Source organism: Varanus komodoensis, unplaced genomic scaffold (genome assembly GCF_004798865.1).
Source record: "Varanus komodoensis strain SLA01 unplaced genomic scaffold, ASM479886v1 scaffold18_1, whole genome shotgun sequence".
NCBI lineage: Eukaryota > Metazoa > Chordata > Lepidosauria > Squamata > Varanidae > Varanus > Varanus komodoensis.
The window spans coordinates 3799704-3814811 of record NW_025335548.1 but is presented as its reverse complement, the minus strand read 5'-3'; the positions used below and the strand labels follow the sequence as shown (position 1 = coordinate 3814811).

General features: G+C 38.7%; 1 protein-coding gene across 1 annotated transcript in view; it reads left to right on the top strand.

Annotated features, from left to right (window-relative positions):
• Positions 1 to 15108, top strand: part of CERKL (ceramide kinase like) — a 48973-nt gene that overhangs the window by 12051 nt on the left and 21814 nt on the right. Inside the window, exon 2 of the mRNA XM_044427067.1 lies at positions 8924 to 9166. Coding sequence (XP_044283002.1) covers positions 8924 to 9166 — 243 coding nt within the window. The remainder of the gene's footprint in view (positions 1 to 8923; positions 9167 to 15108) is intronic.

The following is a 15108-nucleotide window of genomic DNA, read 5'->3' as shown; positions in this document are numbered from 1 at the left end:
CTCACTAATCAAACCTCATCTGGAATACTATGTCCAGTTTGGGCACCAGGATTTAAGAAAGATGCACAAAACTTAGAAAGTGTCCAGAGGAGGGCAACAAAAATGATCCAGGGTTTGGAAACACTGCCCTATGAGAAGAGACTGAGAGAGCTGGGCATGTTCAACCTTGAGAAGGGAAGACTGAGGGTGGTCATGATATCTCACTATAAGTACCTCAAAGGCTGTCACAAAGAGGAAGGTCAAGATCTCTTCTTGCTGATGCCAGAGTGCAGGACACAGAATAATCAACTCAAGTTGAGACAACCCAGATTTAGTTTGGATATCAGGAAAAACTTCCTCACTGTCAAAGCAATACAATAGTGGAACCAGCTGCCTAGACATTCAAGGTGAAACTGGACAGCCATCTGAGGGGGTGATGTAATGTGGTGTTCTGCAACAACAGGGGTTTGGACCCAATGGCCTTCATTTCCCCTTCCAACTCTACTATTCTATGATTCTATGATTCACCACCTTTGGAAGGGAATCCTAGAGAAGGACCCATGAAGATGACCTCAGTGCCCATGCAGTGTTCATATTGGAGGAGGTGATCCTTCAGGTAACCTGGCCCCAAGCTCTTTAGGGCTTTGAAAGTTAGTACTACCACTTTGAATCAGTCCTAGACTTCAACCAGCAGCAGATACAGCTGGAAAAGGACTGGCATAATACAAGGGGTCTTCAAAAAGTTTCCGTACTTTTATATTTTATAAATATATTTTATACATATTTTGCTGATGGCATTAAAAAGTTGATACAATGCTGGGAAAATGCATCACAAAGGAAGGTGACTGTAGAAAAGTGATGTAATTTGTTTTTGAATTTTTTTAATAAATAGAGTTTTAAAAAGTGCAGAAACTTTTTGAAGAACCCTAGTATATTCTTGTGAGCCACTCCCCATTAACAGTCTTGCTGCCCTGGTTTGGTTTAGTTGAAGTTTTCAGATAATTTCCAAAGGCAGCTGTACATACAGTACATTGCAGCGGTCCAAACAAAAGGTTACCAGAACAAGGATAACTGTAACTGTTCTCTCTCTGTCCAGATAGGGTCATAGTCAGTATATCAGCTTAAGCTGATAAAAAGCGCTTCATCCCACCAAGTCCACTTGTGCTTCAAATGACAACTCTGTGTCCAGGAGAGCCCCCAAACTGTGAACCTTTTCCTTGAAGGGGAGTGTAGCCCCATCCAGAACTGGTTGGATATCACGCACCTAGACAGACGAACCACCCACTAGCAGCACCTCGTCTTGCTGGATTGAGTCTCCGTTTGTTGGCCCCCATTCAGTCCGTCACCATACTCAGGCAACCGATTCAGAGCAACCACTGCCTTCCTTGGATTTGATGAAAAAGATAGGTAGAGCTGAGTCTCACCTGCATATTGGTGGTTCCTCAGCCCATACCTCCGGTAACCTCCCCAAGTGGTTTCATGAAGAAGTTAAATAGCATAGAAGATAAAATAAACCCTGTGGTTCCCCGTGGCATAACCGCTGTGGCACAGAGCAATAATCCCTCAGCACCACCTTCTAGAATCAGCTGGTCAAGTAGGAGTGAAAATACAGCAGTGCAGTGCCTCCTCCTAACCCAGCCAGCCTATCCAGGAGGATACCATGATCCATGGTATCAAAAGCTGCTGAGAGGTCCAGGAGACTCAACAGGGTCACACCCCCTCCATCTTTCTCCTGGCAAATGTCATCCTACAGGGTGTTCAAGGCAGTTTCCTTTCCAAAACCAGACCTGAAGCCTGATTGAAATGAATCTAGGTAATCCATTAATTCAAGAGTGCCTGGAAATGTTCAGCCATTACCTGCTCAAGCACCTGTTCATTTATGTACATCAACTACATTTTTTGTATTAGCTAAACATTTTGCATTTTTAAAAAATAACTTATATTGAAAAAGGTGGTTATATAACTATGTTATGTCAAAACCATTAGAAGAGAAATTTTTCATTGCAGCCTTTTAATAGTGTGGAACTATAAGGAGCGTAAAATTAGTTAGCCATGTTTAGTTAATTTGATTTAAGACAGCATATACTCATCAATAGGATATAGGAAGGTATGCTTAGGTAGGTTTTGCAGATCTTTCAATCCCTGAAGTAACATGTTATGGTCTTGCACAGTGGTGTGTATCATGGAAACAGAACAATAGAAAAACAAAAAATGGATGAAGAAATTACATAATTACTGATATCAGCAATACGTTATTGCTAATGGTTGACTATGATATGAAGCTATTTTGGAAGATTATGTGAGCCTTGCTAAATCCAGTAATTTCAAAAAGCTGAAGTAAGAAGAAATACATGTTTTAGTTTGCTTTTTTCTGGTATTCAATGAAGGACAAACGGGCAAGTTTGCCTGTGGTGCCCCTTCAGCCCAACACAGCCAGATCTTTTAATTGTGGTCAGGCCAGCTGTTGGGAACTGCATTGGCTATCCTCCCTCACAGTCTTCCAGTGCATTATCTTAATTGATCAAGCGCTCTTCCTTCTTCTTTGTCAGCAGTGAAAGCCTGCCTGTGTGTCTCACCTAGATAGATTGCAGCTCGATAGTTGGAATGCTTGGGCTGTGATACCGCCGCACATTTATAGTAGGAGCAAGGGATTCAGGGATTCTTGCCCTGCCATGCCAAGGCAAAAAAAAAACTGTGGTAGAATGTCTGTTTTAAATGAAATGATTTTATAATAGCATTTCATACCCAAGAAACACATTTCTATCTCATGTCTTTGTATGTGACCTCTTTTCTGCCATCCTTACTTCCTCACTAATGAGTAAAATTCTGAACATGTGTATGTTTTTCTGTTTAGAGAGGGTTAGTATGAATAAGACAGGGGAAAATGAAAAGAAAGGAAGAGTTTATCTGTGGAGAATGGGAGGATTAAGTATTATGGTAACTATGGATGAATGCTGTACTGTAATAATGAAACCTACATACAGGCTAAGATTTACTCCGTATATAGCAGACACATATAAAAGAACAGAGGTATTTCTTTTTCAGACCTATGCATAAGTTTAATCAAGACTTGTGTTGTGCAGTGATCGGTGCTATATTAATGCCTTTCATTTATGCAACATGCTGTATGTATCTACTGTTACCAGAAATGCCAGTTTTTATAATTGCATTTTTGATACATGCACTTAATATTTTTGACCTGATTGGCAAATCCGATTCACAGGTGGACATAATGATTACAAGCACCATGCAGTGAGACACATGGCATGAAACAACATGGGGGAAGGAGTGCACAGTTTGAACTGGAAATCATCTTGTGGTCAGAATACTCTGTGCATGCCCATTGCCTGTAGTGCTTGCTACATACGAAGCTCACATTGTCTTGATATTTAAGATACACTTTAGTGTTCAAACACTTCTGACATTGACTTTATTATGTGAAAATGAACACATGCATGGACGCATTTTGGTTTAGTAGTGCAAGGCATACAAATACTTCCGTGCTTAAGAGCTTAATGCATGAAATAATGCTTAAAAGCATACTGGCACTTAGAACTTACATTTCACAATACAAATTATTTCAGTTAGTTTCTTTAAACACTTCTATTGCATGATGACTGCAGTGTCAAATGATGAGTGGCATGCTTGGAACAGCCAACACAGATTAAACACCATAGGAACAGCTTTTATATCCACATACGCATATGTTGTTCCGAACAAAGTGGGGTCACTTCAAATGTACATAAATTTGAGTTATTGAGCAATAAAGTACAAGGATGTGTCATACCAAGTGAATATTTTGTGTGGATGAGATCATTCATGCATGTGAATGACGTGAGTAAACCCTGAATATGTGAATAAGCACTAAATCTCATTTTGAAGTTTGAGTTGCAGAGCATTTGATCCTACAGCTATACCTACAGGGGTTCCACCAGTATAGAGTGCTGGATCATATTGAGAACACTATATTCTTTATAAAAAAGATACTCCTAAAAGGAAGCTTGCATTCATCCAGAAGCAATAGATGTTTCTAAGAGACTGCACAATATTATTTAATACTGATTTCTTGCTGTGAGTGAAAAGACCGTTTGCTTCAGATTGCTTCAGATGGATCAAATCATATTGTTATCAAATTTCTCCAGAAAATGTTTGACAGGAGCATTGAGCATAATGGAGCTGTACAATGGGATTTAGTCCCAAGAAAGTGTGCCTAGATTATAGCCTTAACATTAAAGAATACATTTTATAGCCATGTGACCTTTATAGATTAATGTCAATTATATTTTTATTTTTGCCTGTTTTGTAAGACATGCAGCTTGGCAACACAGTTAGTTGTACATGTTGCAACATAAATCTGGAACATGGGGGAAATGAGTGTTTAAAAATGGAGACGGAGAACTTTCAGAGTTAATCATGATGTGACATGTTCTCGCATGTTGAACCGACAGCATTTTCAGTCCTAACAAAAGTGACCCTCAGGTGGTATGAAAGAGAAAAGGAGGGGCTGGAATTACAGGTAATTGGCACTGTCAAAACTAATAGTACTGCACTTGGGGTGCAGGCAGTTCTAAGGTGAATGTGCATTTTCGATTATCTGCACAAGACACTTCTGAATAGGCATGATTCAGTCCAGAAGAGCTTTCTTTATAAAATAATGCATGCATAAGTTTGACCAGTTGCAGTGGTACATATACATACATTACTAGTTGCAGAATTGTATCCCAGATTAGCTTATTTTTACTTTACTGCTGAAATCCTGCTTTAACCGTATTTCTAACTGAAAAAGGGACGAACAAATCTAGTTGCCTTAAATCTGTACCTCTTGTTTTAAGCCTTTAAACAATGATTAGGTAATAAGTTTAGACCAATAAAAATGGTATATATATTTCAAACTGTGCATCCCAACTTGGACAAAGCTGTTGCTATGCACAAACTAGACTAGGGTCTCCTCTCCTCAGTGCGTATTCCACCAAAAGCAATGAAATGGTGACAAGTGCTGCTCTACATCCAAAGTAGCTTGGATTCCATTTTATGGAAGTAGAGAGTTGGACTTGAAGAATGTGTGTCAAACAGAGTATGTTCTCTGTGGCCAGTCTCCTCACTTCATGGACCCTTTGGTTGTGGAATACAGTCTCTTTCACAGTTGAAGGAATTGTCTATTGTATGATTGACTCTTCTGTTACCTGAAGAAACAGCGTGCAAAAGGAAGCAAATAGCAACAATATCTTAAAGCCTGAAGTCAAAACATGCATGATAAGTTGGATGCAAAATTTTGAAGAAGAAATACTGTCCCATCAATCGGAAGCCCTGTGGACAAAGAATATAAATTTACTGCCAGTCAAGCATTAAAGAGAAAATTGGAATAAGATGTATTTTCAGTGGTATTTTACCCTGAAAGATATGCAGGAAATGAATAAGAATTATAAGGAGAAATGTTGGAAATGTAAAGAAGTACATGGGACTTTTTACCATACGTGGTAGACTTGTGATAAAATCAAAAGATTTTGGAAACAGATACACGTGAAAATGCAGAAAATTCTCAAAATTAATTTTCCTGTGAATGCTAAGAATGTGTTACTGAGTGTCATACCAGAGACTCTACCAAAAATTATGCTAGAGTTTAAATATATGATAAAAGCAGCAAGAGGAACAATTGCATCAAAGTGGAAGGCAGAAGATTGTTCAACTACTGAAGATTGGAAAAATAAGCTAGCTGAGTATGAAATAATGGTAAAACTAATTAATTATATAAATTGAACTGCCAAAGCACTTAATGAAAAACTAATATGGAAAGTTAAAATGAGCAATTTAACTAATTTTTTTAAAAAACTCATAAGATATCAATGATTTTTTACTTCAATACTAAAGTTGTATTATTTACAATTAGTATGGTAAATTAGATGAGTCTGTGAACCTTAATTAAGGATTGACTTAATTGCAGCTAGGGGTATAGACATTTTTGCTTTTTCATGAATTTTTAGATATTGAACTATATGCTATATTTGTGTCTGATTTCTTGGCATTCCTTTTCTCACATATAATATATTTTTCTTTGTTTGTATCATTTCTTTTTTATGAAAAAAAAAAAAATCTTAAAGCTTGGGATATGGCTGCATTGGCCTTGGAGTTTAAAAGAGTCTAAATGCAGGAATACAGCTCAGCTAATAAATACCTGAGGGTGCATTCCCTTTATGATGAATTCTCCCTCCTTCTGCAATTACTTGAGGAATCAAGTGAGAAGAGTTAGGAATCTTCCCCACCTCTGCTGTCTCTTTGAATCCACATTTAACAGAAGTAAAGTGTGAGGAATATTCAGCAATAATTTTGGATATTAATTAGGGAGAATTCTAATTTGAAATCATTTTGGAAGGGCTAAGTTATTTAAGCACTTAGGTAAAGTATAATGCATTCTTAATACATGCTGGTAGAAATTACTGTCTTAGCCACACTTATTTTGCATGCTGTATTTGAAAAGGTGGACATGTGCAGAAACTGTGAGTACAATTAGCGTCAAGCAGATAAATCCAGCTCTAATCCTGTTTATGCTCTACATCAGGCAGATGTGCCAAAATTGATGTAGACAAGCTCTTGGCTTATAATAATATTTTTGAGAGAGATGTGGTATTGTTTTTGTAAAAATCTTTCTTAATGTGAAGCATTGTTAAAAAGAGAAGAAAACCTAACAAGTACAACCTACTTTATGAAGGTCCCTGTTCTCCTCTGATAGTAATAGAACAACCCAGCAAGAAAGATTATCTTCATTCCTTGTAATTAAATTGACTTTGGGACACAATGGGAAGTGGGTCCTGAATTAAATAAATAGCATGATATCTAATGTATACTTAAATCCCCTGTAAGAACAGATGGTACTCTGTATCCTTCTAGGTAATGTGAGAGGAGAGTTAATGTTTTGAAACAACTAGCAATAATCACTATAAAACTAATGAATGGATAGTTCTTAAATGGACCCCCCCAATAGTTTTTTTAAAAGCAAGTTTAGATGTTTTAGAAGATTTTAAGCAGAAAATATAACTTTACACTTATTAATTTAGTGAGAAATTATGATTGAAATTCCACAGATTTAGAGGAAAATAAATGTTTGGAAATAAACACCCTTCCTTCTAATATTAAAGACTTAAAGCTGCTGTAGCTCAACTTGAGCATCTAATATGTTGGAAATAAGAGTTTTAAAATGACACTGGTGTTTTGTTTTGTTTTGATTTTTGCTGGGCAGGAAAAAGGCTATAAATTCAATCCAGTGTATCATCTTCATAAAATTGGTTAATCTAGAGTTGGTAGGAGTGTTGTAGTAGCATACTAACCAAAGACAATTGCATTATTTTTTTTCTTCCAACACCAGCAACCAGATAGTCCTGTACCAGCTTCTTTTGTAGCAAGACAACAACAAAGCAAAAACAACAGAAAGGTGTTTTGTTTGCTTGGTTGGTCTTTGGCTTACTCTATCTATAAGTGGCATGTAACCAGAGGGATTTGTCAAAGATGCTCTCTTTGCTCCCTTGATTTTATTGGCCCTGGGCCTTTGGCTGTGACAACTCACCAGCTGCAAGACCAGCCTTAATGACTGAAAAGACAGATGAAAACCATTTTACTAAGTAGCAGGTGGTTTCCCTGCTGTATATGTACTTCATATTTAGCAGTCACTACAAGGTAGAGTAGAACCTCAGGGACAGGTGCAACTAGAGAAGTACATGGAAAAGGTAACTTTTTTCAAAGGTTCAGAAAGAGGTATGTGACCACCTTGGTAGTCTGCTACAGCAGTTCTGATACATTTTGTGGCCCTTCTTCATGACAGTGTCTACAAAAGAGGAGGTTGAAGAAGTCATTTGGTTAAGGAGATTCCATTTTTCCTTCTTCCTAATTTGTCCTGAGGGAAGACAACTCACTCAATGATATGTCTCAAACAAGATAAGTTTGAGACATATCATTGCGTGGCCACGCTGATGTGGAAGCACAGGAATGGATCTCAGAAAAGCAAGATCACTTCCTGCCAAAGACCCTGTTGCCTCAAAGGTCCTTGGCAGGGTGCACTTTGTCCCTCAGTCATTTTTGTAAATACAAGAAGGACTTTGTTTCCCTTATGCAAGTAAATGGCGGAATTGCTCCAATCATTTGCTGAGGATACCAAACTCAATTCAAATGCATAAATCATTAAAAGAAGTACAGTAGCAGTGATAGATAAGGCCCTTCATTAAAAGCACAGTACTCTAAAATGGATCAAATTCAGACTATTAAAGGATTTTAAATCCTTCTAAAAGCCAGGAAAGGAATGGGGTTTATAAATGGTTGGGATCGGCATTCCAAAGTTGTAAGGCCACCACGGAAAAGGTCCTTTCTGCTACTTGCCAATCTGACAGTTTTCACTGGTGATGGCAGCTGGGGCTGTGGTAGAGCTTCCATGGCCTACCCCTGTTTTTGGAAGGGAAGGACTTTGGAGAATCAAAGGCCTGAGAGAATTAGAAAGCCAAGGAACCACTATCACTATTGATACCTTCAAGAAGCAGCAGTCAAAATGCAGAAAGGATGAACATGGACCCCTTTTTTCTGCGTATGTCAGTAAGAAACACTTGCAAAAAGGCAGAGGATAAGGAAGGAACCCCTTTCTCCATTTAGGGAAGAGAGTAGCACAATCTTAAATTAAATTATGTTCCCTAAGAAGAAGAAAAACTTCAGTCTCTTCCAAACATTACTGAGCATAGCATGGGAGAAGCTGAACTTCAGCAAGTCTTACACTACAGCTAATAAGGTAAGACCTGGGTCTGAACAATCTCCAAGCATCTGTAAAGAGATTCTAAAGGGATGCTTCTTAACTAAACATGTTGATAATTTGTATGTATTCCTTTATTTAGGAAGGAACTATAAGAAATTATATTGTGATATACAGTGAGACTTAACTTTTTTTTTCTTTTCTTCATTCTTTGAACAGGTGGAGCCAGCATAGTCTTGCAACATAAAGAGGAATATGTTGAAATGAAAGATGTATTTTCTGTAAAACTAAAGCGTCGTCGATTTGTTGGGCAGCAAAAGGGCGGTGTATTATTAGGTATCACCGTATTTGTGTGTCTAAAAAAGGAAGGAAATAAGCTTAAGGATTCCACAATTCATCTAAGTAACATGAGTGAAGACCATTGTCATTTGTGGTTTAGATATTTGACAGAAATAGTGAATGGTAAGTACCTTCAGGAATGCTTCATTTTTCCATTTCCTAAAATCTCTTGTATTAAAATAATTTAACCATGAGCCTATCCATAGTTCAGAGAAACATGTTTTCTTATTCAGAATTGGGCCTTATTTCCAGAAGAACACATTCAGGATTTCAGTCTTATTTTGTTAGCTATGTATCAAGTATACTCGATTGTAATTAGGTTAAGGTGTTATTCATATATAACATGAAACCATGGTTTCTTTAGCTAAACCATTATTTGTTGTACAGGCCTGGTTCACAGTAGCACTTATCTCCAATTTAGTGCTACACACATGAGCCGCAACCTCTTTTGTTTTCTGGCAACACCACAAAGAGCAGAAGCTTTCTCTTGATTTTGCTACTTGCTGTGGTGACTTTCTCCTGCAACAGCAGGGGGTTGGACTTGATGGTCTTCATGGCCCCTTCCAACTCTACTAGTCTATGATTCTATGATGTCAGAACTCAGACTGGATGAATGCATCAACCTAATTCTTGTACAAACTTGTCCCCATTGTGCTGAACTGTGGGGTTAGCATTATACCCATATCTGGTCACTGGTCACATTCAGATGATCATAATTTTGTTTATTAATCCAAGATATGCATGGATCTTTTGTGCACATACACAACTTCTTTGCTTCAAACATATATTTAATATCCTGGCTTCATCTAAAGCTGATAGTAATATTTCTTGGTTCTGATGGGAGGAGTTTAATTGCAGGTTGTGTGAAGGGGCTGCAAGGGCAGAATCAACACTTGTGGATAACTCTGCTTATTATCTCAAGATGTGGCCTGTTGTGGATAATCATTTTCTGACATCAAGAGACAGCTTCATCTTGTTCAGCTGCTGTGCTCATTGGGAGATATTTTCCTGGTATCTTGCATGTCTAGTTCACCAAGAGGGCCTTCAATATGTAGCAGCCATCTCTGGACCTTCCTACTACTGTCCATTAGGTGCTGACAAACTTTCTTGAGTTTTTGGTGCCTACTGAAAATTACAGTGTGCGTTGAAAACTGGATTGCTGTTAGGTCTGAATCTACAGCCAAGTGACAAAGCATATTGCTTATTTATTTATTTAAAGTTTGTATATGCCATCCAATACTAAAACTCTCCGGATGGCTTACAAAAACAAATAAAGCAACCATATACAACACACAACACACTGCGTGTTGACAAATAATGATAAAATCATGGATAAAACCAATTTACTGTTAAAATAATGGGAAAATAAGAAAGTCTTTACCTACCGCTGAAAAGAATAAAGCGATGGTGTCAGGCAAACCTCTCTGGGGAGCATGTTCCACAGTCAGGGCGCCACCACTGAAAAGGCCCTTCTCTGAGAAGCTACTCTCCTAATTTCCTTCAAAGAGGGCTCCCGGAGAAGGACCTCTGCCTCAGATCTCAAGGGGCAGGCAGGCACATAGGGAAGAAGGTGCTCCTTCAGGTATCCAGGACCCAAGCCATTTAAGGCCTTATTGGTCATTACCAGCACCTTAAATTGGGCCCAGACTTCAGTTGGCAGCCAGTGTAGACAATACAGGACTGGTGTGATATGGGAGCATCTGCTGATCCCCATTAATTACTTGGCAGCTCTGTTCTGGACCAATTTAAGTATCCAGACTATTTTCAAGGGCAGCTCCACCTAGAGTGCATTGCAGTAGTCCAAATGGGAGGTTACCAGAGCATGGGTCACCGTTGCCAGGCACTCCTCATCCGTTAAGAATGCAGCTGATGAATCAGTCAAAGCTGAAGCCAAAGCACTCCTTGCCACTGCCAGCACCTGGTGCTGCAGGGAGAGGTCAGGGTCGAGGAGCACTCCCAAACTGGATACCCTGTCCTTTAGGGGGAGTGCAACCCTGTTCAGAACAGGGCAAAAATCACTCGCCTGGAAGGCTGACCCACCTACCAACAGGACCCTGGTCTTGTCTGGATTAAACCTCAATTTATTGGCCCTCATCCAGCCCAATACCCCAGCCAGACACTGATTAAGGACTGACAGTGCCTCACCTGGATTAGATGTAAAAGAGAGGTAGAGCTGGGTGTCATCAGCATACTGCTGACTCTGCCACCCAAAACCTCAAATGACCTCTCCCAGAGGTTTCATGTAGATGTTAAAGAGCATGGGGGACAAAATGGAACCCTGCGGAACTCCATGGCAGAGTTGCCACGGTGCAGAGCCATAGTCCCCTAGCACCGCCTTTTAGAATCAGCCAGATAGGTAGGAGTGGAACCACCTCAGAGCAGTGCCTCCGACCCCCAATCCCGCTAGCCTATCCGGAAGGATACCATGGTCGATGGTATCGAAAGCCGCTGAGAGGTCCGGGAGACCCATCAGAGACGCAGTCACCCTGTCCCTCTCCCTGCACAGGTCATCATACAGGGTGATCAAGGCAGTCTCTGTTCCATAGCCGGGCCTGAAGCCAGACTGAAATGAGTCTAGATGGTCAGTTTCCTTCAAGAGTGCCTGCAGTGCCTGAGTTGCTTCATCTCAAGGGGTGCAGTGCCTGGGTTGCTGCATCATAGATACGGTGGTTCTAGCTCAAGAGGATAAAAGATTCTGGAGATGGGAGAGTGCTTATGAAACTTGGCACTCAGCAAATGGGAAGCAGCAGTGGCTCAAAAGCACACTGAAAGTTCACACTGTACTGCACATTCTTGAGTATTGTTAAATCAGGCTAAATTGATCAACACATTCGGATAACATTAGTGTTTTATTGTTATTCTATCTGTGATAGAAGGGTATTCAAATCTTTGGCTGCATAGAACACTGCATGTGTTCAGCTTGTACAAATGAGCAGTCTGTTTTCTATATTAAAGTTAGCCAGCAGTGGGAACTGTCAAAATACTTCTCTGGTTAAATTGAAAGCATCAGGACACCAATCAAGGCCATGCCTCTCTGTTTTCATTACTTACAGCAACTTATTTCTTGAAATTGCCCCTGACTGGTGTCTGTGCAAGCTGGTCTGCTGAATGAAGGTTAAAGAGATGTGAATGTAGTGGGTTGGAGACAAGGGAACACGTGTAGTTTTGTGGTACTAACATGTGTATTGCAGTATTGTTTGTGATGGAACAAATGTTTCTGTCTTTTAAGTTAACCCTGGGCTTAGTTCAATGCACTGTATTAGATTAAGTCCAGGCATCGTGAATGTACCATCTCATATTCTAGTAGCAAGTTCTAACTCTTACATAGATTTAATAACAGATTGGGGCTGATGTGGTTGTAATTCAGACTGAAAGTGGACAAGTACGTATGTGTGAAAGGATAAAGAAATGATGATCCTCATTTCTGAGTATTTCCTAGTGACCAGAGAAAATCAAGATGTATTGTAGATGATAATCATTCCACGTATATCATTTTTAAGTCTTACCACTCTGGAAAATCCAGATTAGTATTTCAGAATATTCCTTGCCCTGCAGTCATTTCTTTATAGTTATTTTGGACTGCCTTTTGGCCTTAATAAAGGATCACAAGGTGGTTTACAAAACAACATACAAAAACAAATTTAATAATAATAAAATCTTTAGGACAAAATCTTAAAAAGAAGAGGTGAGTTAAAACATTTAACCTCAAACACCATTGAAAGCCATTAAATATGTGTTTGCTGCTAGCCTAAATGTTATCAGGAATGTGTAGTCCAACTTCCCTTGGGAGAGAATTCTGGACCCTGGCCCCGCCACCAAAAATGTCTCCTTAGCATGGTGCATCTTGATTATCCCTGCCCATTCCTGATTGCATTTAGTGATATGGCTAATCCATTATGGAAGTTTGTTTCTGAAGAATTGTACCTTACTACAAGGATTTGTACTGTATATTGAGCTCTTCTCTACTTTACATTTTCAGTCATTCAGGTAAGAAAAACCTTAAAAAAAAAACAAGTCAGAATATTACATGGTCTTTCTCATTTATATCATTTTGTATGAATGGAAGACTAATGATAGTTTTTGTTAGATGCAGACCAGTGCAAAAGGGAAAGGTGATTATTATAAAGTCTAGATACTTATTTTGTTTTCACACAGAAGAATGTTGTTGTCATTGTTGTAAAAACAAGGGTGTTTAAACCAAAGTGAAGGGTCATCTTGTTAAAGAAAGTTTCAGAAAACTTTCCGCAAAGTTTCAACCAGAAGAATGCACCTATTTGAAGAAAAAATAATATCAGAAGCTTTAAAAATGGATTCTGATGTTGTATTCCTGTGTCTCTCTTCTACTGGAAAGCCTTCCTTTAGTTGGTGTGATTTTGCATATACCTCCAAAGTGACACAAAAACAATCTTAGCATGTTTGGAGAGAGTCATTTGAAAGTCTGATTTCCACAGTTTTTAGGGGACAAATATTAATGTACCAAAGAAACTCTCTTTGAACTTGATTCCCAGATTCTATGTTCATCAATAGACCTGAGTTTGAAGTTTTAAAAGGAGAATCCAGAAGAAAACTTCATAGATTAATGTACTTTAATGAAAAATATTGTGCACCATAAAATGCATTGATTTTACGAAGCATTAATATAAAATACCAGAATGAATTTATTTCAACCAGCCCTACTTTTCTTTTTTATCTGTAATTATCTTAAAAGTTTACTTTAAACTAAAGCTTGCTTTAAACTACAGAGTGTAACCTCACTCTCAGAGATATTTGCATTTGTGAGCCTGATATTTTGTTTGACTTCAACACTGAGCAGTATATAGCGGTGCTTTCAGAATAAAAGACAGAATGGTTATTTATAGAAGAAGTGTGTTATCGAATCTCCCTTGAAGCACGCCTCCCACACCAAGTTCTAATGTGACTGTCTAAAGCTTCATGCATGAAGGTTTAATTATCCCATTAATGTTATACATTAACAGTGTAACATCAACAGTGGTATATCTCTAGTTAGCATGAAAAATGTTTATTCACATCATTACTTCTGTCTCTATGAAACAATTTTCTTATTGCTTGTTGTATAAAATATTAATAATGTATATGACAGTGACATCATTCCAAGCTCTTAACTTTTGTAAACATATGCCTGCTGCTATAAAACTAAACACTAAAAACAGCACAGATGTGTGTTTGAGGGTAGCGTCTCTGCTGCCCTATGAGCCTTTGTTTTCAGAACACCCTGATTAACCCCTACCTTTCATGGTTCATTGATTCACTGATAGATCAAGTTTAAACTAGTGCATATTAGCACATTTGTTGCTACCAGAAGAACAGTTGGCTATTCTGTTTTAAAATGCTGTTTCATTTTAAATGGACGCCTCAATAAGCAGCCCAAGAGTACATAGGTTCTGATTACACCAAAGGCTGCAGCTCATCTGTGTTTGTAGTAAGAACAGAAACATGTAAACATTTCAATGAGGATAAAATCGTTTCTTATAAGATAGTCGAATAATAATTTATGGGAAAGGAAAAAGATGTTAGATAAAATAGCACTCTCAGGTATCGGAGCAAGTTCTCTGGACTACTTGGTATGGATCGGGAAACGTCTTGGGCTTTTTCAATGTTTCCACTAGCCACTTTGCTTGCACAAAGTTCTACCTCAGATTTGTCAATTGCAGTCTAATAAACTGTCCTTTTTCTGAGCATGAAGCTTGTGCCTGCACATTTCCTCCCTTTGCCCTGTTAGACTTCTAAATACAGTAGTGAGGTGGACTGGCACAGTAGGTAGGCCAGTAGGACTGCTCTGCTCAACTTGCCACGGCACTGAACATTGCAACAAGATCTTCGATCCGAAGAGCACACCTAGGTCCCTTCTGTAGGGTTGCTAAGGGCTATTAGAGGTGGTGTTCTCCCGCTCATTCCACGCCTGGTGTTCAGACATTCACCTATGATGGAGACAATTATTGTCCCAGGTATACATTTCAGATTCCCCTGATCATCACAGACAACAGCAAGCGGCTGGAACAGGGCGACTTATTTTATATCGTTATCTCTTGTATTTTAATTTATGT